The sequence below is a fragment of the Phascolarctos cinereus genome, unplaced genomic scaffold (genome assembly GCF_003287225.1).
Source record: "Phascolarctos cinereus isolate Bilbo 61053 unplaced genomic scaffold, phaCin_HiC Scaffold_7;HRSCAF=346, whole genome shotgun sequence".
NCBI lineage: Eukaryota > Metazoa > Chordata > Mammalia > Diprotodontia > Phascolarctidae > Phascolarctos > Phascolarctos cinereus.
The window spans coordinates 28,404,706-28,427,415 of NW_027556180.1; the positions used below are offsets into that span (position 1 = coordinate 28,404,706).

At 42.3% G+C, this 22,710-nt stretch overlaps 1 protein-coding gene across 1 annotated transcript in view; it reads right to left on the bottom strand.

Annotated features, from left to right (window-relative positions):
- Positions 1-14,661: 14,661 nt before the first annotated feature.
- Positions 14,662-22,710, bottom strand: part of PDCD10 (programmed cell death 10) — a 49,343-nt gene continuing 41,294 nt past the window's right edge. Inside the window, exons 6-8 of the mRNA XM_020980131.2 lie at positions 17,957-18,035; positions 17,271-17,353; positions 14,662-15,148 (exon numbers count right to left, since the gene is read on the bottom strand). Coding sequence (XP_020835790.1) covers positions 15,067-15,148; positions 17,271-17,353; positions 17,957-18,035 — 244 coding nt within the window. The 3' untranslated portion in view covers positions 14,662-15,066. The remainder of the gene's footprint in view (positions 15,149-17,270; positions 17,354-17,956; positions 18,036-22,710) is intronic.

The following is a 22,710-nucleotide window of genomic DNA, read 5'->3' on the forward strand; positions in this document are numbered from 1 at the left end:
GCTTGAGCTTGAGGCCTGCTACCTGGATGACTCTGAACAAGCCTTCTCTAAGCCACAGTCTCATCATCTGTCTAATTAGCCAGAGGTAGCAGAACGCAGCAGATAAAGGGCCAGCCTTGGCTGGACGACCAATGACTGGTTACTGCTTTGTTATTTTCAAACCAGTCTCTAAGACTATAAGATATAGATGAGTTGTTGATCTACGTTAGTAGAAAGAGTTTTCACACTGGAATATTTCCAGGGGTGGGAAACCTGGGGCCTCCAGGCCGCAAGTGGCCCTCTAGGTCCTTGAGTGCAACTCTTTGACTGATACTCTCAAAAGGCCACACTTGAGGACCTGGAGGGCCACATGCAGCCTGGAGGCCCCAGATTCCCCATCCCTGCCCCTATACCAATGAAATCTCAGGCCCAGAAAAGAATTATAATTTAATAATAATGAGGATAATGACCTCTATCTCTTCAGCTTCCTTCTTTGATAGGTGAGATCTTGTAAGTTCCATTTTATGTGTTGTCTTCCATAGTAGAATGTAACCACTTTGAGGGCAGAGACTGACTTTTTTTTTCCGGCTTGTATCTGTATTCCCAGATACAGTAAGAACTTAACAACTTCTTTGTCTAATCAAATCTCGAGTCATTTAGTGGAACCTCATCATTTTACCTACAAAGAAGAAGAGTTCTAGGAAAGCTCCAAGAACCCACCCCTCCTCCAGGTCCTGTGTAATCACTCTTCCTTCCTAACTCTTTCAACTCTGGCTCTCTCAGAGTCCCTATCCTCCAAGCCACTCTTTTTGCTGTAGGCCTTGGGCTCAGTGAACATCATCAAAAGACTTCCAGGCTCTCATGGCTTACATTTCTTTCAAAAATGGATTGCTTTGCTTGGTTTGAACAAAGGTGGCTTAGTGAATAGGGTGCCAGGGCCTGAAGTCAGAAAGACTTCTTTTTCTGAGTTCAAATCTAGCCTCAGATACTTACTAGCTGTGTGACTCTGAGTAAGTCACTTCACCCTGTTTGCCTCAGTTTCCTCATCTGCAAAACGAGATGGAAATGGCAAACCACTTCATTCTCTTTGCCGAGAAAACCCCAAATGGGGTCCCAGAGAGTTGAACGACTAACACATGACTGAACGATAGCAAAAGCACACTTGAGAGTGACAAAAAATATATCTGCTTTCAAATATAATTTCAGATCGCCCTTCCTACAGTTAATTCAGATTAGTGAGGTTTGAACAGGGTATCTCAGCTCCGAGTTTTAACAGTGACACTGAGCGACAACTCTGAACCAAGGCTGGTTGTCTGTCTTTCCAGACATTCCAACCAAACTACATACTTGCCATACCTTGGACGAATAGCTTCATCTTCCATGCCTGGGATGCTCTCCCTTATCCCGACTTCCCTTGGAATCCCTGCTTCCATTCACGGCTCAGCTGAATTCCCACTTCCTACAGAAGGCCTACCTTTCTCCCTCCTCAGGTGGTTAATCCTTCACCCCTTCCCTCAAATACTTTGAAATATTTTGCATTTATTATCCATGCATACGTTTTTCCCTACAGCTAAATAGAAGCTCTTTGAGAGCAGGGACTTTTTTTTCCTTTAGATCCTCAGTACTTATCATAGTATCTTACATATCATAGATGCTTAAACTGGACTGAGTTGAATTGAATTGAATTGAATTCATCTTTGTGATGTCCAGGGCAGTTGATTAACATTTAGGAAATCGTGAAGGGAAAGATCTTTACCTGACAAACATTGGATTTAACTCTAGAATTCCTTCATATTATATCCCTCAGGAAGGGTACTGTATTCCAATCTAAATGTACTTTGGGAATAGTTATTCAACACATCTTGATACTGAGCACATGCATGTATAAGAAACCCTCAGAGTCAAAAGGTTCTATAGGACCTGAAGTTATCCAATCAATCAGACAAGGTAGGGCCTACTGCTTCTAAGGAGCTGGGATAAGAAAGCTGAGGATCATGATAACCAATATTTAAATACTACTTTAACATTTTCAAAGAGCTTTACATACATTAGCTTATGATATTGAGAGGTAATGTAGATTAGTGATTAGAAAAACTTCCTCAAAGCAAGAGGGACCTGGGTTTAATTCCTAACTCTGAAACATACTTTCTGGTGAGTCACTGTCTTGGACAACTCTGTGGCAGAGAAGGTGCTGCCCCATTCTCTCCTGTTGGCCACCTGAGAGGAGGTATAGGAACAGCTGTACCCAGACCCAGACTCAAACCAGTGGTCTCTGAATGCTGGGATCTCAGCCCACAACTACCTCCCCACCATCCCAATCCAACCAATCACCCCAGAAGGGAAGACCCAAGCTGGGCCAAGCTCCTTCTGCAATACCCCTCGGAGGCTATAAGATAAACTATCATCTGTCACCCACTATGATGTCACCCCAAGGCTTCTCTTGTTTCCCTCCTTATGCTCATACTTAGCAATCACCACCACTTAGGAAGAAAGTGCCTTCTTCCAATTCCCTCATCCCCATTCTAAACCCTCTCCTATCAATATCCCACTCCAACCCTGCTCTTCTCTTCCACTGAGCCCTCTGAAATTCCTGTTCTTTAATAAACAAACTCCCACTCATTTTAGACTCTTTCTCACCCTCCCCTTCTGTCTGCCCTGGCTTTTCTCTGATGACACTGAATCCCCAGCTTTCCTCTCCAGCGCTGGCTGTGCCTTTTACCAGACACCCCTAACATGCCCGTCCTTAAGGAGGAGTTAGGATACTCCTTGGGACCATGATCCCTTCTAAGCTCTCTCTTTGCCTCCCTTACTCAGTAACCTTTATGCCTTTGAAGTACTCTCAATTACATTTTTATAACCTATGCAAATTATAATGGGTATAGGATGCTGACCCATAGGGCATTCTCCCTCCTTTTAAGGATTCAGCACCTGGCTCACCATCTTCCTCTCCTCCCCACTTCCTGCCTTTAGACTAGGAGACTTTAATATTCATAGAGATGCTTCTCAAGCTTCCTCACCTCTCAGTTCCTCAGCCACCCTCAACCTCATGATCTACTCCTTCATTCCACCTCAGCCACATGTGAGGATGGTGATATCCTAGACCTCACCATCACCCATGAATGTTCCATTAAAAACTCTGGCATTCCTTCATCTGATCCCAGTCACCTCAGATTCCATCTCTCCCTACACCTCGGGTCTCCTGCACCCATTCTTTGCACTTTTTGAGACCTCCATCCAGCTACCTCCAATACTTTCTCAGACATTACCCTTATTCTGACTTCATCTTCCTCTCCCTCCAATCTTAATCTAAGTTAGCCACTTGAACTCTGCGTGGTCCTCTGCTCTTAAATCCCTTTCCACTTGCCCTGTGGCTGCTCTTCTCTTCCCAGATCTCACACTCTCTGCCTCTTCCACTCCTGCTCATAGGCACTGACGGCAGTTAGAGGAAATCTCACAATTATGCTGCCTGGTACCTTACAAATTCAGGTTGTCTAATCTCAGTCAGGCAGTGATTTCTTATCTCACATCCCAAAGAAGTTATTCCAAATCTTCTCTCCTCTCCTCAACTCTCACACACCACACACACACACACACACACCTTCTTGCATATTCTCACCTCTCTGGGTTTTCAACCATTATCCTCTCCTAGCTTTTCTCCTCCCTGTCTGACCACTTTTTCTCATTTTCCTCTGCTGGCTCATCATCTATATTATGCCTCTTACTTGAAGGTATTCTGTCCGAGGCTTCTTCTCTTTGTCCTCTCTATTCTTTCTCTAGGCATCTCCCATGGCCTTTACTACCATCTTTATGCCAATAACTCAGACCTAAACATCCAGGCCCAATCTCTCCCCTGAACATTAGTCTCACATCACCAGCTGCATTGCAGACTGGGTGACCTGGAGACATCGTCAACTCAAATATTTAAAAGCAAACTCAACTTTCTCTCTGAACCATCCTTCTTTCCAAATGTCCCTATTTCGGGTGAAAGCCTCACTCTCCTTCCAGAGTCTCAGGCTGGGATCTAGGCATTCCCCTTGTCTCCTCACTCTCCATTACCCTACATATCTAGTCAGTTGACAAATTTTGCCATTTTTATTTTGACAGGATTTTTTGCATCTCATCCCTTCTCTCCACTCAGACATCTATCACCCTATTTTAGGCCCTCCTCACCTGTCACCTAAATTATTTAGCAGTCTAATTGATCTTCCTGTCTCATCTCCCCCCACTCCCATCTATCCTACACAATGCTGCCAAGGTACGTTTCCTTCAGTGCCTATCTGACCGTGTGATTCTCCTCCCAAATCAACCCACACCGGTGGCTTCCGATTACCTTTAGGATAAATTAGAAATTCCTCTGTCTACCTTTCCAGACTCATTAGACAGTACTCCTCCTCCCACACTCAGCAATCTCGACAAAATGGTCTTTTCTGTTTCTCAGCGCTCCATCTCCCATCTTCGCATTGGCTGTCCGCCATCCCTGAAATGTCCTCTCTCCTTACCACTTCCTCATGGAGTCCATTCAGTCTTTCCAGACACGATGCAAGTACCGAGTTCTCCATGAAGCCTTTCCTGATGTCAAATGAAATCATATTTGTGAAGTCCTTAGTACACAGCAGATGCTTAATGAGTCTTCTTCCCTTTCCCTCCCAACCTATTTTCCTCCAAGTACTTGTGCCCTCCCTCCCAAACTACCTTGCATTTAACCACTTTGGGTATATTTGTATTTATTGATTTATATTTATATGGTTTTAAAAATTATTATTATTGATGGATTTATATTAATTTTTACATATTTATATAAAATTTATTTATATTTATGTATGTACTTGTCCTCCCCCCACCCCTCCATCCCCATTCAATATAAACTTGCAATAGTTTCATTCTTTATACTTGTCTCTTCAGTGTCTAGCATAGTGCCTGGTTCACGAGGCCAAAGTAACCAAGCTTTGGGGTTGTATCACTAGAGACTCCCAGTCTATACTTTTTCTCTTCCTTACTGGCAACAAGAGGATGAATGAGATTGATTTTATTTTTAAGGAGACTGCTACTTTCCTATTGATTACACCCCAGAGAAATGCATTTTTCCAACAGGAACAAACATGGAGGTTATCAACTCCTGACACTCCAGAGGCTTTCAGACTTTCCCTCCCCTGCACCTTCCATTTCCTTTCTGCCCTGGAATGGCTCTAATTGGCTGTGTTCTTTCTCTAAGCAAACCTACCAAGCTATAACAACTCAATCCGTACCCTAGAGAGGCATAGCTGCTAACAGCTTAGCTCACTAATAATACATATCTTTTCCTTTCATTTTTGCTACTCGCTTTATTTGACCCCTAGTCTCATCTACCTGATGCTGGGTGAGATTCAAGGCTCTCAAGGAACCCAACCTGTGAAACTCCCACTACACTCCTGTGCAAAATGGTTTATGATTCCCTTAGCTATTAGTATCCTTTCCCATCTCAAATATGTTCTACTTATCCCACCTCTGGTGCTGTGTGATCTTAAGAGAGTGATTTGTCCTGCCTGGGCCTCAGTTTACTCAACTGGACAAGTTGGCTTCCCAGGACCCTTTGAGCACTAACTCTATGATGATTTGATCTTCTATATACACAGTATAGTTCCTCACCCTCCACCCCCACCCAACAGAATGTAAGCTCCTTGAAGGCAGGGATCATTTCATTTTTTTGCCATCAGCTACTCAGCACTTGGTACATACAGTGTCTGACACACAGTAGGCACCAAATAAATTCTTACTGAATCAAGGCGTGAATGAAAGATGCAAAGAAAAAAATTTCCAAGAACCAAATTATGAAGCAAAGGGCAATCCCAAGCTAACACTGCCCAGATAAATATTTCTCCAAGGAAAAGAATTGGTACTCAGTGCAGGGGCTGAGATGAGAGCGCTGAAGGCTGGAGGCCTCTCCCTCTCCCTGCAGTGGGAGCAGCCTTAACAGAATTCATATCTAAAGTACACCCCTAAATCAAGACGGTGCGAGCACTCATGGAGAAGGCATCTACAAAAACCCCAGATGGAGACTGTGTAATCACAGCCCTGACCAAAGGCTGCCGGGGGCAGCGGCTCTTCTGGACGTGTTTCGGGTTTGTAATTTTCCAGATGATCTCCTATGGCAGGCAGGAAAAGATGAGGCCCCTTATACATGAGCTTTAAACTCATTCTCTGAATGTGCCAAGGCTATTCGTATACAGTGTGGACTGTGGGAGGGGGAATTCATGCCCAAGAGGGGTTGGGTAGAAAGTCTCAGTGGAGAAGCCATGCAACACAGAAAGGGAAATGGTGTTAACAGAATAATTGGTATTTGTATACAGTTTTGGAGTCTTACAGTGTCTCATCTGCTCCTTATAGCCTCGCTAAGGAAGTACTGCAGATACGATTAACTCCATTTGACAGATAATGGCACTTTTGTTACAGTAAAAAAAGTCAAAACAGTAGATGTCCTTTGACTGGGGAGCAGCAAAGCAAATGGTGGTCCACGTACTGTAAGAAATGATGAAGGAAGGGGCTAGGTAGGGGGCGCAGTGGATAGAGCAGCAGCCCTCAAGTCAGGAGGACCTGAGTTCAAATCTAGCCTCAGACCAAACACTTGACACTTACTAGCTGTGTGACCTTGGGCAAGTCTCTTAACCCCAATTGCCTAAAAAACAAACAAACAAATAAACAAAAACCAAAAGAAATGACAAGGGAGCACAGAGAAGCCTGGAAGTCTTCAATGAGCCAATGGCTAGCAGATCATTTAGAGTCAAGGAAACAATATACACAATGACTACAACAATGTAAATGGGAAAAACAACCAAAAACAGCCAAAAGTGAGTGCTGCAAAACTACAAGGAGCATGCACGGCCCCCACGGCACTAGGAGAGGACAAGGGGGATCCCCACCCGCTGCATGGTGGGAGTGGGGAGGGGGTCGGTGCATAGGCGGGAGCCATTTTGTGCTGCCACACTTTTCCCATGGATATATTGTTTTTCTTCATTTTTCCCCTTCTCTTCCTACTTTCTTCCCCCCCAAAATATTATTTATTATATGGGATGAACTTTGGGAGGAAGATGGAAGGGTGCTGGAAGAAATGTAAGCAATAGAAAAATAAAGTATGTCAATAAAGTTTCATTTTAAAAAAGTCACCTGGGGTGCTAGAAAGTTAGGTGACTTACACAAAGTAATACAACCAGTTTCTGTCAGGGCTGGGACTTGAATCCAGGTTTTCTTGACTAAGGAGCTAGCTCTCTTTTTGCCATGCCAATACTGCTACTCAGAAATTATAACATGTATATAAAGACTCCTACCGTGCTAAGCACCTTATGATATTCCTTCGTTTGCTACTCACAATCACTCTGGGGGGTAGGAGCCAATATTATCTCCATTTTACAGTTGAGGAAACTGAGGCAAAGTGGGGTTGAGTGATTTGCCAGGGACACAGCTAGGACCTTCTCAGTACAGGCTGGGTTTGCTTTGGAGTCATAGGATTCTGGCTCAACCACTTAGAGGGTGACTTTGAGCAAGTCCCATATTCTCTGTGCTTCGGTTTCTTCATGTGTAAAATGCAGTGTTTGGTCTAGAAGCCTCCACCGTCTGTTCCAGCTCTAACTCTGTGGTTCTACACGTGCACAGGGCTTTAAGATTCAGAACGCATTTTGCTGTTTGTGTTCTTTTCCAGTCTTAAACCAATCAGTTGTTCCATGCTTGGTTCTACTTGTTCCTTCTTGGCCCACATACAGGTTCCCTAGGAAACAAGTAAGACGATCTGCTCCTCCCATCTCTTTGAGGACTTGCCACATTTTGTTGTGATCTACCCAAAGTCTTTCATCCAAGTCTTCATGACTCCATTTGGGTAGTTTACCATTTCCTTCTCTACCTCATTTTAAAGACCAGGAACTGAGGCAAATGGGGTTAAATGACTTTTCCCAGGATCAAACAGCTAGTAAGTGTCTGAGGCTGGATTTGAACTCAGGATTCCTGATTCCAGGCCTGCTGCTCTATCCACTAGCCACTTAAGATCTTAGATACACAGATTTAGAGATGGAAGGAATCTCAGGACATCCACTGAGCCCTTCATTTGACATTATGAGAAAGGGGGTGTCCAGAGCCAGACCCTGAGTATGAGAGGCAGACTACGAAGCAGTGGTCCTCTGACCCCCAAACCAGTGCCCTCTCCTCTCCACCACAGTCAAGCACTCTCACCATTTACAGGTTCAACTCCGTAGGACTTTCTTAAGTGCCTGCCATGTGCAAGGCAACAGGGCTGGACCAGTGATGATGAGGTCAGAGACTCGGAGCTGGAAAGAACCTCGGGGGCCATTAAACCCAACTCCTTCGTTTTACAGAGGCCCAAAGAATGCAAGTGACTTGTCCAATGGCCACCAAACCAGTAAGGTTTGAAGCAGGACTCACACCCAGGTCTCCTCGACTCTAAGTTGGACACTGTCTCCCCACAGTCTCCAGGTCGCCTCTACTAACATGAAACAACTCCCTAAGTGCACATGCTGGGTAAATCAGAAACGAAACCGAGGTTCTCTGTCAACGTGGCACAGCTTGACAGTCCATTTTTCATTAAAGGCTGTTGTTTCATTGCATTTTAGCCAAGAGGACGTTGACAGTTTTTCTTGATGACCTTGATGGAAACTTCCTGAAGCTTAGCACATTTCTGGACCTGTGAATGTTGACATGTCAAAGTGATGGAAACACAACACAACACAAAGCCGAACTCTTCAAAACACTGTCTGAGCAGAGTTTGGCAGAAAATGGAAAAGCTGAAGCATCAGACAAAGGAAAGGGACAAATGGTAATCCAGGGAGAAGTGTGAACGATGCTTTTGTCCTCAAAGGCTGTGGCAAGGCCCTTTCCATTCCCAGCTCCTGTCTCTGTTCACAGAGATGGGAGCCCAATTAGCATGTACTTTCTGGGCTTTCTTTCTTGTCATTCCTCACATTCCAGTGGCTGGCATTTGTGGAGAGAGCTCTCCTGCTCCTAATTTCTAACTTCAGAGGCAAGGTGCCCGTTCTTTGTCATTCTTTCTGAAGAGCTGTTTGCTTTCCTAGTTAGCTTCTTTTCTCTCTTATCTTTTTTATAATGAAAATCAAAATATCTCCTAATTATTTCATGCTGAGTGAAACATTTAACACATTTATGAAGTAATGGTGCTTAAAATACTCCTCCAGGCCCTGCTGTGTTTTTGTGCTTAAAAAAAAAGCAACAACAAAAACCACAACCATCTCCCTTGTTTCTTTTTTCCAGAGGCTTCTTTAAAGCCAGCTATACTAATTCCAGGATATTTTCGAGGGCTATCCACTTCCTGTGGAAGAGTATTCTCACCCAGGTGTGTCTGCCTGGGAAACTGCTACCAGGGAAGATGGTCCATCTGCTAATTCTCTCTAGCCTGTGCCCTTTCCGGCACCCTTGCAACTGATAACTTTTCTCCCCCAGTTCCTTGGTCTAGGAAAAAGGCATTTGGGCCTGCTAGATACGGTGCTGGCCCAGGAGTCATTCAACCACAAATTAAAAGCTAGGCCTTCTCTAGTTTGCCTCCCTCATTTGATTCCACAAGGAAACTGAGGCCGGGGAAAGTCTCTGGGGTCCCCCACACAGATGGCACATGCCAGGAAGAGGCTTCAAAACTAAGTCAGTTCAGATCTGGAAGGGGCCTTAGAGCTCATCAAAGCCAGCCTTCTGTTTTTACAGACTAGGAACCAGAACACTGAAGAGATTACGTGACTTGCCTCCAGGCTCACAGAGCCAGTAAAGATCTGAGCCAGAATTTGAACCCAGGTCTTGTCTGACTCCAAATGCTGTGTTCTTTTCACTGCTCCAGACTGACTCAGGGAAAAATCTAGCTCCAAATACTGCCTCTGACAGGCACTACCTGCGTGACGACAGATGGATCTCTTCATCCCTTTGTGCCTCAGTGGCCACATCTGTAAAATAGGAACAGCATCTGCGGAGCCTCTCACCTGTTTGCTGTAGGGCTCCAATGAGATCATGTCTGAAAAGCGTGTTGCCTAGCTGCCTGAGGGGGGCTGCCACACACTTCTCACTCCTCCAGGTCTACCTTCTATACAGCTGGTGGGACCAATTTTCCTAAGGAAACCATCTCTCTCCTATTTAACAAAATTCAGTGGCTCCAGATTGCCTCTAGGACAAATTGGACTCCTCTGTTTCACTTTTAAAGTCCTACCCAACCTGTCTGGCCTCACTGGACACTACGCTTCCTCTTGCATTCTGCGATTCGGCCACACTGGCCAACTGCTTCTTACACACGCGTGCTCCCCTGGTCTCTCATCTCAGTATCTCGAGTTAGCTGCTCGGTGCCGGGATGCTCTCTCCTCACTTTCACCTCACAAAGCCTTTCCTGATCCTCCAAATGCCAGGGCCCTCAGCCCCAAACTTCCTTATTCTTTTATGTTCATTCATTCTATCACCCACCTTTATCATCTATCCTATCTTTCTATCATCTATCAATCTATCAATCATCCTTCCATCATCTATCACCTATAAATCTATCCTTTCTCGCTCTCATCTCTTTATCGTCTCCCTTCCCCTGTCAGAATATGATTTTCTTGAGGGTGGTAGCTTTTCAATTTTTGTCTTTGTACCTGCAGCATTTAGCACAGTGCTTGGCATACAGCAGGTGCTTAAAACATGCTTGATCAACTGAATGGATGGATGGATGAAATGACTTACCTCCTCATTAGGCTGCAGTGAGGTCCAGGTCAGAGAATGTATGTAAAGGCACCACTCAACATGACTCAGGATCGTTTCTTCAGCACTCCGAGGTTCACAGAGCTCTTTCCACTACCCTGTGCATAGGCAGCAAGCGGCTAGTGACTCAAATAGGATCCCTACAGGCAGCACATTGACTAAGAAAATCACAAATTAACATTATCTACGTCGTATTGTTTGACAGCTAGGTGGCGCCATGGTGCATAGAGCACTGAAGTCAGGAAGCCTCAGACACTTACTAGCTAAGTGGCCCTGGGCAAGTCACTTAACCCTGTTTGTCTCAGTCCCTCATCTGTAAAATAAGGCAAATGCAAACCACTCCAGTATCTTTGCCAAGAAAACCCTAAATGGGGTCATGAGAAGTTGGACACCAGTGAATAGCCGCAATAGCATGTTGTATTGTATTTTTACTTATTTTGTCCCTTTTCCCAATTACATTTTATTCTGGTCCTGGCCTCACTAGGGAGTTTTGCTGCAGCAAGCTTGACACCTCTGGTAAAGCATTAGCTCTATTTTGCCAGGAAGGAAACAGAGGCTGAGAGAGGTGGGGCCCTCCCTAAGGCTTCCCGCTGGTAGAAGCTAAAGCCAGGACTAAAGAGAAACTCTCATCTTCCCAGGCCACTGTTTTTTGCTTGTTTGTTCAGGCCTGCTTAGTTACTGACTTTGGATTTTTTTCCCTTGAAAATCTGTCTCCAAAGTATGATGAAATAGCTGCTTTAAATTCTACCTCAAACTTCATACTCTTTCAAAAGTAGCATAGTAGAGTGAAAGGGGCCCTGGCTCTAGTTAGACAATCTGGGTTCAAATCTCAATATTGATACTTGCTAGCTGGGTCACTTAAGGTCCTGGAGCCTCAGTTTCCTTATCTGTAAAATGAGGGGGTGGAACTAGAAGGCCTGTGAAGTCCCTTTTAGTCATAAGATTAAATGGTGACTGCTCCAAACTGAAGCTATTTGCTGCTTTCTCACAGGTATTTAATCCCAAACAGACTCTCCCTTAAGTCACTCCTAAGCATAATGAAGTCTTCTCTGCTCCAGGCAGGTTTCTCCAATAGACCAATGGCTATCAAACCTATAAACTAAAGCCTATTTGATCTTTCACCTTGAATACACCCAATACAATGAGGACACTGATAAGAGAGCCCTTAGCCTTGAGGAGCTCTCCTATTCCTTCTACATATTTTGCAGGAATTACCAGTATTTGACCATGGCTTCATCCTCCAACCTCGAGTCATCTTCTAAAAAAAATTTTTTTGGTTCCTGGTTGAGGAGCAAGGGTGGGGGGGAACCCTTTACTCTTGTTCTAATTAGAATAATAGGTTTACAAATATTATCTTTTTTGTTTTTTTAGGCAGTTGGGTTTAAGTGACTTGCCCGAGGTCACACAGCTAGTAAGTGTCAAGTGTTTGGTCTGACACCAGATTTGAACTGAGGTCCTCCTGACTTCAAGGCCAGTGCTCTATCCACTGTGCCACCTCAATGCCCCTTACAAATATTCTCTAATCACTAAAGCAACTTTGGAAAATAGGTGCCATTATCCCCATTTTACAGTTGAGGAAACAGAGGCGAAGCAGCTTGGTAGCAATTGTCAGAAGCAGGATTTGAACCTGGGTCAAGCTTCTTGTCACCAGGTGGCGAATATTATCCATTGCACCACCCAGCTTCAACAGCATGTTTCCCAGTTTCCTATTATTAACTGACATTTTCAACTTACATCCTTTGAATTCTTTCTCTATGCTGGTCTTAATGATGAAAGCTTCGTTCTTCATCAGAGAACATCCCTGAGGACAGCAGAAGCCTGGGGGCCATCCTCCTTCTGAAAGATGAAGCTGAAATGACTGGCCAACAGGCAATCCTACCTCACCATTACCTGACAATTCCTACAGCTCGCTAATCTAAGCCTTCCTAGTCCACTTTCTTTCACGTACTCTCCCACTTAGATAATTAAAATGAACATGTTTCTTAGGCACATGGACACCAGGTTGTTAACCAGGAATTAGGATTTTTCCTAGGAAGATCACAGTCTCCCTTTGAGGTAAACATTCTTCACGTTTTGCATATTTCACTGGTCTTCACTCAAGTCACTGAACTGTTCGATCTTAAAGTATTTTGAAGCCTCATTTATCAGAGCCACCATATTTCCACATTTCTATCTGGTGGCCAAAGAGCTTTGCCTTTATTTTAAGGCAAAACTATTTTAAAGACTAAACCATAAAGATGATATACAAATCTTTCATCAGTGTTAAGAACAAACTTATGCGTGAAGGTGATACAAAACAAAACCCAGGACAGACCAATTCATAGGCAACAGCTAAACTGTTTGGCAGGAGGGAAGAGTCTGGAAAGAGCCTCGTCACAAACAGCATGATCACTGCCCAGCCAGTGGAGGCTGGGGTGGGATCAGAGGTGGAGCTTCCTTTCTTATCCTCACTAACCAAAGGGTGCAGCTTTGTTTAGCACACTTTGGCCAAAGGGATTAATTCTATTATTCTATTCAACAAGTATATACTTGTGGTCTGACCCTTAGAAGCACAAACTCCTTAGGAGGGAGATTATTTCTTTCTTTGTATGTGTACTCACCATGCCTAGTTTACCACAGTCTTTGGCATATATAGGATTACGCTTAATTTGGCTGTTAGGGTTAGGTGAAGGACTGGCAGCAGCAGAATTTCTGAGGCAACTTGGAAGCTTACGGTAATAACTAAAGCACCTCTCTGGAGGTAAAAGTCTGGCAGGGATGGTGCTAGTAAACTGGTGGCAAAAAAGAGAAAATGTTAGGAGGAAAACCTCCATGCTCTCTGGCACCCTCCCAGTTTTTCAGCTTCCTTTTGTGCAGCATCCTCCTCTGTTAGGTTAGAAGATCCTCCTGTGCAGGGATAGCCTTTTTGTAGGTCTCCAGTTCTTCTGTAAAGTTGGCTGCTGGGCTAAGTCCAGAAACAGGCTGGCTAATTTGGTCTTTCTCTTAAACAGTCAACAGAGCAAAGTAGCAACATTTATCTACTTCCCAGAATAGTGATTTATGACATTATAAATAGTAAAGAATGCCGATTTCATTAATTTTATTATCTGTAGATCTCAAAGGGGAGAAACAAAGACGGTTTAAAAAAAAAAGGCCATAAATTAATGGGCTATAAAATGTTTTCCAGTGACTTTCTACTTTTACATAAACTTATACTTTCTCTCTCCATAAAGAACCACACATTTTACTCATTCTAATGAATTCAGTCTCTAAACTCTGACCCCTTTTTTAAAAAAAGAAAACATTCCTTAAGTAGTAATGAGAACTTACAATAAAAAAACTAGTTTAAAAACCTAAAACCTTTTCATATATGATCAACAAATTCTGAATTATTTTTTCCTTTTTTTTTTTTATCATAAATGGAAAATGAAAGTACTTAACATGAACACTTGATACATAATTTCCTTAAAACTTCTCTATCGGGAAACAAAACTGTACATATTTAAAGAGTGCAATTATAAACACTCAAGACAATGTCACACCAATTAGCATTGGTTTGTTCCCAAACTATCACCAGTTTGGGCTACGGTTTTATGGAAAAAAAGGTGTGCAAAGCTTATTAGGACCCGGCCTGATAGAAGACTTATTTTTCAGAGTCAAAATCTTTAAACCTCTGAGCTCAGAAAGTGACAAAATAGTGTAAATACACTCTAAATGGACAAATAAGTCTTTTGAAAGAGGATAGAGATAATGGAAAAAATATTTCAGTACCTCATATACAGTAATTAGTGAAAACATTTTCACTAACTACTTTTTGCCCAAATGGATTAAGGACTCGTGTGTGTGTGTGTGTGTGTGTGTGTGTGTGTATGAACTCGTCTTGTTTTAAAATGTAACAAACGGCTAATAAGCTTCCGTTAGAAGTTCTGTAGATGTTACCAAGTGTTCTTGGTCTTCTGATTATACACATATTTTTTTTCAAGTAAAGAAATGTTTAACAGATGTAAACTATTTATTGAATATTTGCCACCAAATATTGTTAAATACATTATCTTGCAGCATATCGCTTTCAAGTTAAAATGTCAGAAACAAACACCAATATTTACAATTCTTTTAAGGAATGTTACATAATGACACATTAAGGCGTAAATTCTTTTGGCTTATAATTCTTAAAAGAATGATAATAGCAAAAGTGATGCAAAATCTTCAGTGTAAGATTATGATTAAGCTACGTTTTACAAAAATATGGTGTAAGATGGCAATAATCCCATTCAACATCCTGGATTAGGTCCCATCAGGAGGGACTGATAATTTATACAGTCAAACTTTAAAATTTACAGGTAAAGGCAGCAGTTTAACACCACCACTGAAACGTACAGCTCTTAACATATACAATTTTCAGGCCACAGTCTTGAAGGTCTGAAGTATCAAGTTGGTTTGATGAATTAATCGGTTGGCACTTATGAACACATTTATTGCCCTGTTACAAAAGAACATAAATAGTAGTATTTTAGACAGTTTTTAGAAGCAAAAACTCATATATTTAAAAATGCTAATCTTTAACACAATTTGCAAAGTAAGGGTAAAAGTGAGCCTGCAATTCACATGACCATCTTTCCAAAGTTAAGCCACTGTTCCTGTGGGATATCATTGTTTTAATTTTCATATTTGAAATGCAATGTTTCTGCATTACTGACAACAATTCTGTTATCACTGACCATAACCCGATAGTGGGTTGCCAATTATGGGTGATACTTCTGGTACTAAAAGGTAAATTAAAGATGGAATGGCCATAGTCTCTCATACCCCACCCCTGGATTTCCTATAAATTTGTGCCTCAAATGGCACCATGTGAAATGTGCATGGCTCACACTAATCAGCCAGTAATTTTTCATCTCAACCTCCCCAGAAATGGAAGAGCTCCGAACCAAAATCGTAACAGAGAAAGACACAAGAGATTATCAGCGTTAATGCGAGCAGTACTGCATGCAAGGCAAATTTTAAAAGTATGCGCTTTATATACTAGTCTCAACTTATCTACTGCAATGTACACTATATACATAAAGGAAATGCTTTCAAAGATCAGAACTGATTTTAAACTACCATTTTTTAATACTGCCCACTTCCTAGGACAGGCAGGTTCACTCATATGATTATATCACAATGCTAATGAAATGAGTTACATTCCCTAGTAAGCCATTTACTTTCCTTTTATAAAGTCTGCAACCTCACCCTCAAATATGAAAACTAATTATAAGGGGGACTTGGTCAAAGCCCTGATGGATCAGTGTGAACACATGTCCTACTTAGGAACCAATAATATAACTTCTGTTTAAAAAAGGTCAACATTGCATAATAAGGAGGGCACAGGGGTCGTGGATAAGCCTCAATAATCAAAGGGAGGCTTTCAAATGGATTCCTGACTTAAATGGTCCTCCTCTATCACGGTTGTTAATTAACTCAAAGTCAAAAATCATTACCACAGTAAGCTAAATTCTTCCATTGAAAGTGTGTGGTATATTTACTGGATTCAGCATAAAGAAATTCAGGAAAAATTGATGTCAGTTTAAAAAAAAATGGTACCAAAAATGGCACCTAACAGTACAAGTCAAATGTTCTATGTTGAAGTTCAAGAACCTGACTCAATGTGTTTATTCCGAACTTCAAACCTGTTTGCTTTGCTGAACTGACTGATTTTTAACATGTATTAAATATCAAGGGACAATTAATGGAGCAGCTTTCATGGACAGGCATCCTCAATCCATGTGACATGGCACATGGTCAATGTGGAATAAGTCTGGACCTCCCGTCTAGGGGGTCTAACAGGATTGAGCCCAGGGAGACCCAAACTCGCAGCTGAAATCACATGATGGACAATAAAGATACAGGCAGCTGCCACAGTGCCTACTCAGCACTTCCTGGTGGAAAAAGCACTTTGCTCGCAACCCTTGAGGCAGGCAGCATCAGGATTACTTCTCACATTTTACCAAAAAGGAAAAAGAAAAAGAAACCAAGTCTCTGAATGGCTATATGACTTGTCTACAGTCACACAGTTGATAAGCATTAGAGCTAAGATTCCCACCCAGGCCTCCTGACTCCAGTAAATCACCTGCCTTAATTACCTCTCTGAAAATGTTGCAGCCAGAAGAGTACATCACACCATTGAAGAATTACAAGTTACAAAAATTCTGACAGAACCAATGTCATGTCAGCAAGATTTCCAGAGCCTAATTAAAAGTCAAAGGACCAGGGCTAGATGCTAAAATGCATTCCCCGAGGGCTGTGGATGACAAAGATGGCCAGAGGCTCTGTGCCACGTACTTTGGATAGCCCTCCGGAGTTCCCAGTACTGTGACCATTAGAAGTGACAAGTGTCAATGTCTCACTACTGACGTGATAAAACACAATCCTGACTCCATTATTTCTGTAAATTTAAGATATATGATCTAAAAATGCTCTCTTCTCCCCACAACTCCCCAAGTTTGCTTAATTGCAAATTTAATATTTATGGGACAGTTTTCTTTAGATAGCTTTAGGACTCCTCAGAACTGAATACTATACCTGCATACTAAATCAAAGAATATCATTGTCACTGAACTTACTTTCCATCTTTAAAATAGGTTTTCAGAGTGTCACTGAAGCTCTTGGAGTATTTTACAAATTCTTTCTTTTGGTGTTCAAGTGCCTAAAGAGATAGAAGTCAAACAATGAAATTACAATATGCTAAGAGCCGACAGTACCACAACATAAATTACACTCGGTAAAGGCCGCTGATACAGTAAAAATCAATAGACAACCACTGCCATCCAGTCCTACCCCAAGATACCACTGGGGAGAGGAGGCAAGCCTGGAATTTCTAAGATCGGACCAGCAGGGTCCTACACCAAGCTGGAAAAACTTCAGAATAGGAAGAAAGCAATGAATTAATTGCATGTCAGTTGTTTAAGGATCTGCTTAGCTATGACTGGGAAGACATACCCCGCAAGTTTAGTCATAGCAACCCTGGCACTGCCCACTAAGCCAAAGAGGGTGTGATCTAAATAGGAGAAGGGAATCCCCACATACAGAAAATCATGAGTCCTGGATCAAGATGGAAAGTTTCTCATTAGGACCAGTTTGTCACACCCAAGAAGCATTCAGATGGAAGGGCCAGGAATGTCTCAGTTTATAATATGCCTTCAATTCCAACAGTTACCTCTCCCTAGGGATTACCTTAAAGGGTTTCCTGCAATGAGTGAGAGGCCAGAGCAACCATGGCAGCTGCAGACAGCGCTTCTGCCCAACTTACCCGGCGGTTCTGGTATTGATATTTTTTGAAGACGTTGTTCACTGTGTCAAGAAGTTCTTTTATTGCACTGGCGATATCCCTGTCGGGGAATGAAAAATTGAGCAGCTTTTGAAATCAGTTACATTTAATACAGACATTTTATTGCTTCTTAAAAGAAAAAAGGGGAAAATAACTTCATATGAGGAGCTTCAATGTGAAACCTGACTTCTCAGGACGCTATTTCCCAAACTTGGCCAATCATGTCATTCTGATGCAAAACTATGGACAAGTAGTAAACCACACTTCTCCTGGCACCCCTGACACTGAAAGAGCATACACGCATGCAGGATGGCTCTCCATCCTCTGAGACCCCGTCCCTGAGATCTTCCCATTCCTCAATGCTGCTTGAGTGATTTCATCTCACCCTTCAGTTTACTTATCCTCTGAAATCTCTCGCTTCCTTTTTTATCTTTGGCCCTCACCACCCACTCCCAAATATGCAGCTGATCTGGGATTCAAACCTAGGTCTCCCAACAGAAAATCCATGCTGTGGGGCTCCCCATGCTAGGCTTCACTCCTACCAGGCATTACTCTAGGTTTCATATCTAGCTCAGTGATGGAAAACTGTTCTCCCAGATGTAATGCAATCCAATTCCTTCAGAAACTCCCATCCATTACCTAGCAACTATTATTCAATTTAAGAGCAAGGCCCAAACTCTTTTTAAGTAACAGATTATAGTTAACATTTAGAAATATTATTTCATTTAATTCTTACTTTACCCTTGTGAAGTAAGAGCTATTATTACACCTATTTTGCAGATGCAGAAACTGAGGCTGAGACAATAAGTGACTTCCCCAATGTCACCCAGTCAGTAAGTTTCTGAGGAAGGTTTTGAACTCAGGTTTTCCTGACATTTAGTTCAATACTTTTACGCCAGAGTTAACAGACCATGTCACAATACATTCAGTTTTTTGGTTTTTCCTTTAACCTTCCCCACATGAATGACTGTGTCTCATTTATTAAACCATCCTCCCATCTCTGAAAAAGAGGAGACCTAGAATCTTCACTTCCCATGCACCGCTGGTTTCCTTTCTACATTTCTACCTTACTTACAAGGCTGCCCTTTTCAGACGACACATTCTACCTTTACATCGTTTTCCTAGAGTTCTGAATTTTTGACCATTGTACAGTTTAGAAGAGGCTTATGTTCCTTCGGGACCAAACTTCTACTGACTTTATCTTTCACAAAGTTACATTAGTCTCCGCTAGCATTTGATATCTTTGTTTCTAGAATATAATGCAGACACACACATACGTGCAACAAAAACAACACAATATATTAAAGTGCACTCTGATGCCTTCTCATGGTGAAGAGGGTATCCACAGCTCTCCAACCACCAGTAGTCAACACACACTGACCCCTTGGTGCCAGGCACTGTGCTAAGTGCTGGTGATACAAAGAAGGGCCAAAGACAGTCCGTGCCTCCAAGGAGATAACTCACAAACCTAGATCAATTCAAACAAGCTCCTTAGGACTTTTTTGGTTTGGGGTCATGGCAGCATAAAGACAGTGCAGAGGATGCGATCTGTGCCGTGGAGGGAACAAAGACTTTAATAAAATCATGGATTCCTGCTGTATACTGAGTTCATCTGGTGCCTCTTTCAAGAAGATGCTTATTAATTTAGCATTTAAAAAAACCACAAATTTAAAGTCATAGTGGTTTGGTACCTCTTTAAAATGGCAAACCAAGATTAGTGTGTTTTCAGCTCTTAAGAGTAGGTCTAATTCTACGCAAGAGACGGAAACGCTCTAAGGAGCAGAAACACACAGAAATAAGGGCGATGAAAAACAATGTCCTTGGGGCTCCTCTCTGCCTGGAATATTATTAACTTTGTATCATAGTAAATACACCAGATTAAAAGCAGCTCAATACATCAAATTTGAGTTTTTATAGAAGTGACACTTGTCCAGCCACCTCAATTTCAGTTTAACATCAGCAGCTGTCAGTTACACAACTGTTTGTTTGGCTTCTGCTTCAAAGCAAACAGAAAGCTGCTGGGACAGTGTGATGGGTAGAAAACCAGAATTCCTCAAAGAAGAAAAGCCACATGATCCTCTGCCTTTGATTAAAATGAATATTTCTAAATGGGAAAATAAGAATGTATTAACTAATATTAGGTTAGAGTTTTCTAAACTACTAACAGGACATAATAAAAAAGGAGAACGAGAGAATTTATTTTTGCATGGTACCCAAGGAGCTGCTGGCACTTTATAAAGATATTAAAAATTCTAGGTTTAAATATTTCCTGAAACAAACACCCTGTGAAAATATCAATAGGTTTTTCAGTATAGTATGTGTTGTAGAAAGAGCCCTGGGCTGAAGTTCCAGTTATAATTATCTGGTAATGTGGGCCCTGGTTTCCTCATTTGTAATAGGAAGGGGACTGATGGGTTAAACAAAAAGGTCTCTCATTTTTCAATCATCTGAGACCTTATAATCCTCAACAAAAGTGTTTATCAATTGCTACTTAAGAATTTTCGGGGACAGCTAGGTGGGGCAGTGGATAGAGCACCGGCCCTGGAGTCAGAAGGATCTGAGTTCAGATCTGGCCTCCGACACATAATACTTCCTGGCTGTGTGACTCTGGGCAAGTCATTTAACCCCAACTGCCTCACTTTAAAACAAAAAAAGTCTTTCAGATTTCTCAGCTCTTTAGAGCATGTTGTTTAGGGGACAGGGGTTGAGATTTCAATTCTATGTTGTGGCTATATAAATAAAAATTTCATAGACTAAGACCACCAGCTTTGGCCAGTGACATGCTCACTACTGTTAAACACCAAATATATTCACTAATAGGCCAAATTTGTATTATGGTATGTGAAAGATAGCAAAATGTCTTGAGAAAGTATTCAGAACTAGGGCCCCATTATAGTATAGCCTATATGCTGTACCCAGAAAAGCACCTGGTCTAATTTTAAGATGGAGGTTCTTAACCTGGGGTCTGGGACCTGTGGGTTTTTTTTTTTTAAAGAAATATTCCACTGACTCTATTTCAATGCCAAGTGGCTCCCTTTGTAATCTTTGTATTTTATTTTATGCATTTAAAAACATTATTCTAAGAATGGGTCCAGAGCCTTCCCCTAACTGTCAAAGGCAGCCCACGGCACCACAAAGATTCAGAAGCCCTTGAACAGCCAGCTCTTTCCACGTACTATAATGCCTCTTTCTTTGTGAAGAAAAACAATTTAGGCATTTTAAAATGGAAGGATACTAACTTTCTATTAATAAAGGAAGCATTTCTAAGTATGAAACACAATGGGTATGGTGAATAGAGAACTGGCCTTGAGGCAGAAAGAATGGCTCACTTCTGCTCCAGCCTTACCCTCTCAGTGGCCTGCAGGGAAAGTGCAGACTGCATTGGCAGAGGGAGTGCCTTACCCTGGAATTCCCTCTGCCAATGAAATCACAGGTCTGTGGTGAAACTCCTTCCAGGCTGACAACAATTCTTAAGAAACAAAGACTATCGATGCAACTCCCTACAAATGTTGTGGTTGCTGCCTGTCTGTCACTCCCGAGGAGCACCAGGGACATCAGGAGGGGGATGTCTTGACTCACAAGTGACCTGGACTGAAGAGAGGCTGAGCTGTGCAAAGTCACCAGCCTCCCCCTCTCCTCCGGAGTCAGCACAGCCCAGTGGCAAGTCAGCAGGCAACATAATGTTGACTTTGCACCTCCAATTTCCTAATATTTAATTTCAAAATGACACACAGGCTGAAAAGAGCTTTTAAGTTTTGAAACTATACAATAAAAACCAAAACCTAAACCCAATCCTACCCCTAGGCTCAATCTTCCACAATGGGATGTAGTCTGGAGTAATGGAGACGCTGCTGGATGTTGGGATTCAATTTCCGGCTCTGTCACTTAATACCAATAATATATTAATCGAACTCTACCTCAGTGGGCCTCAGTGTCCTCCCCAGGAGAGTGAGGGGATTAGAAGAGATAACTTCTAAGTCTCACATATCTCTAAATAGACGGTTATCCTGGAGTCAGAATTCCCGAGTTCAAATCAGGCCACAGACATTGAAAATCACTTAAGCTCTTTCATATAGACTCCTAATCTGTAAAACGGACATCATAATAGTCTTACCTCCCAGAGGTGTGGTGAAGATAAAATGAGAACATCTGTGCTTTACAAACAGTGCTTTGCAAACCTTTGTAAATGTGAGCCTTATTAAGACTGCTGGTATTATTATATTCCCTGCTTCCTGTCCATAACCACTAGCTTTTTAAAATCTAAGATCTACACGCAGGCATTAGGCTGCAGTCTCTAAATCCCTCTGCCCCTGCTGCCCGGTCTCTAAGCACCAGGAGAGGCCCCCAGGGATGTCTAGTCTAACACATATCTGAACAAAAATTCCCTCCTACGTAAGTCTTACCCATAAGTCATTCTGAATGCAGGAAGACTCAAAGGCAGTTTATTTCACTTTGAAACTCTATCACTCCTTGCTTTCTGCCCTCTGGGGCCAAGCAGAACAAGATTAATTCCTCTGATGCAAGACAGCTTTTCAAATACTTGAAAATGGATTTCTGTCCATACGATTTAAAACTGGAAAGGAAGCTAGAAATCAGTTAAGCTGTGCCCCTCATTTTACAGATGAGGAAACCGAGGCCCGAGAGACTGTGCACTGACCAGGAGGGCCACCAGAACAGTCGGTGGCAGAGCCAAAGATTGGGCCCTCTGACCACAAATCAAGTCTTTCCTCCATGAC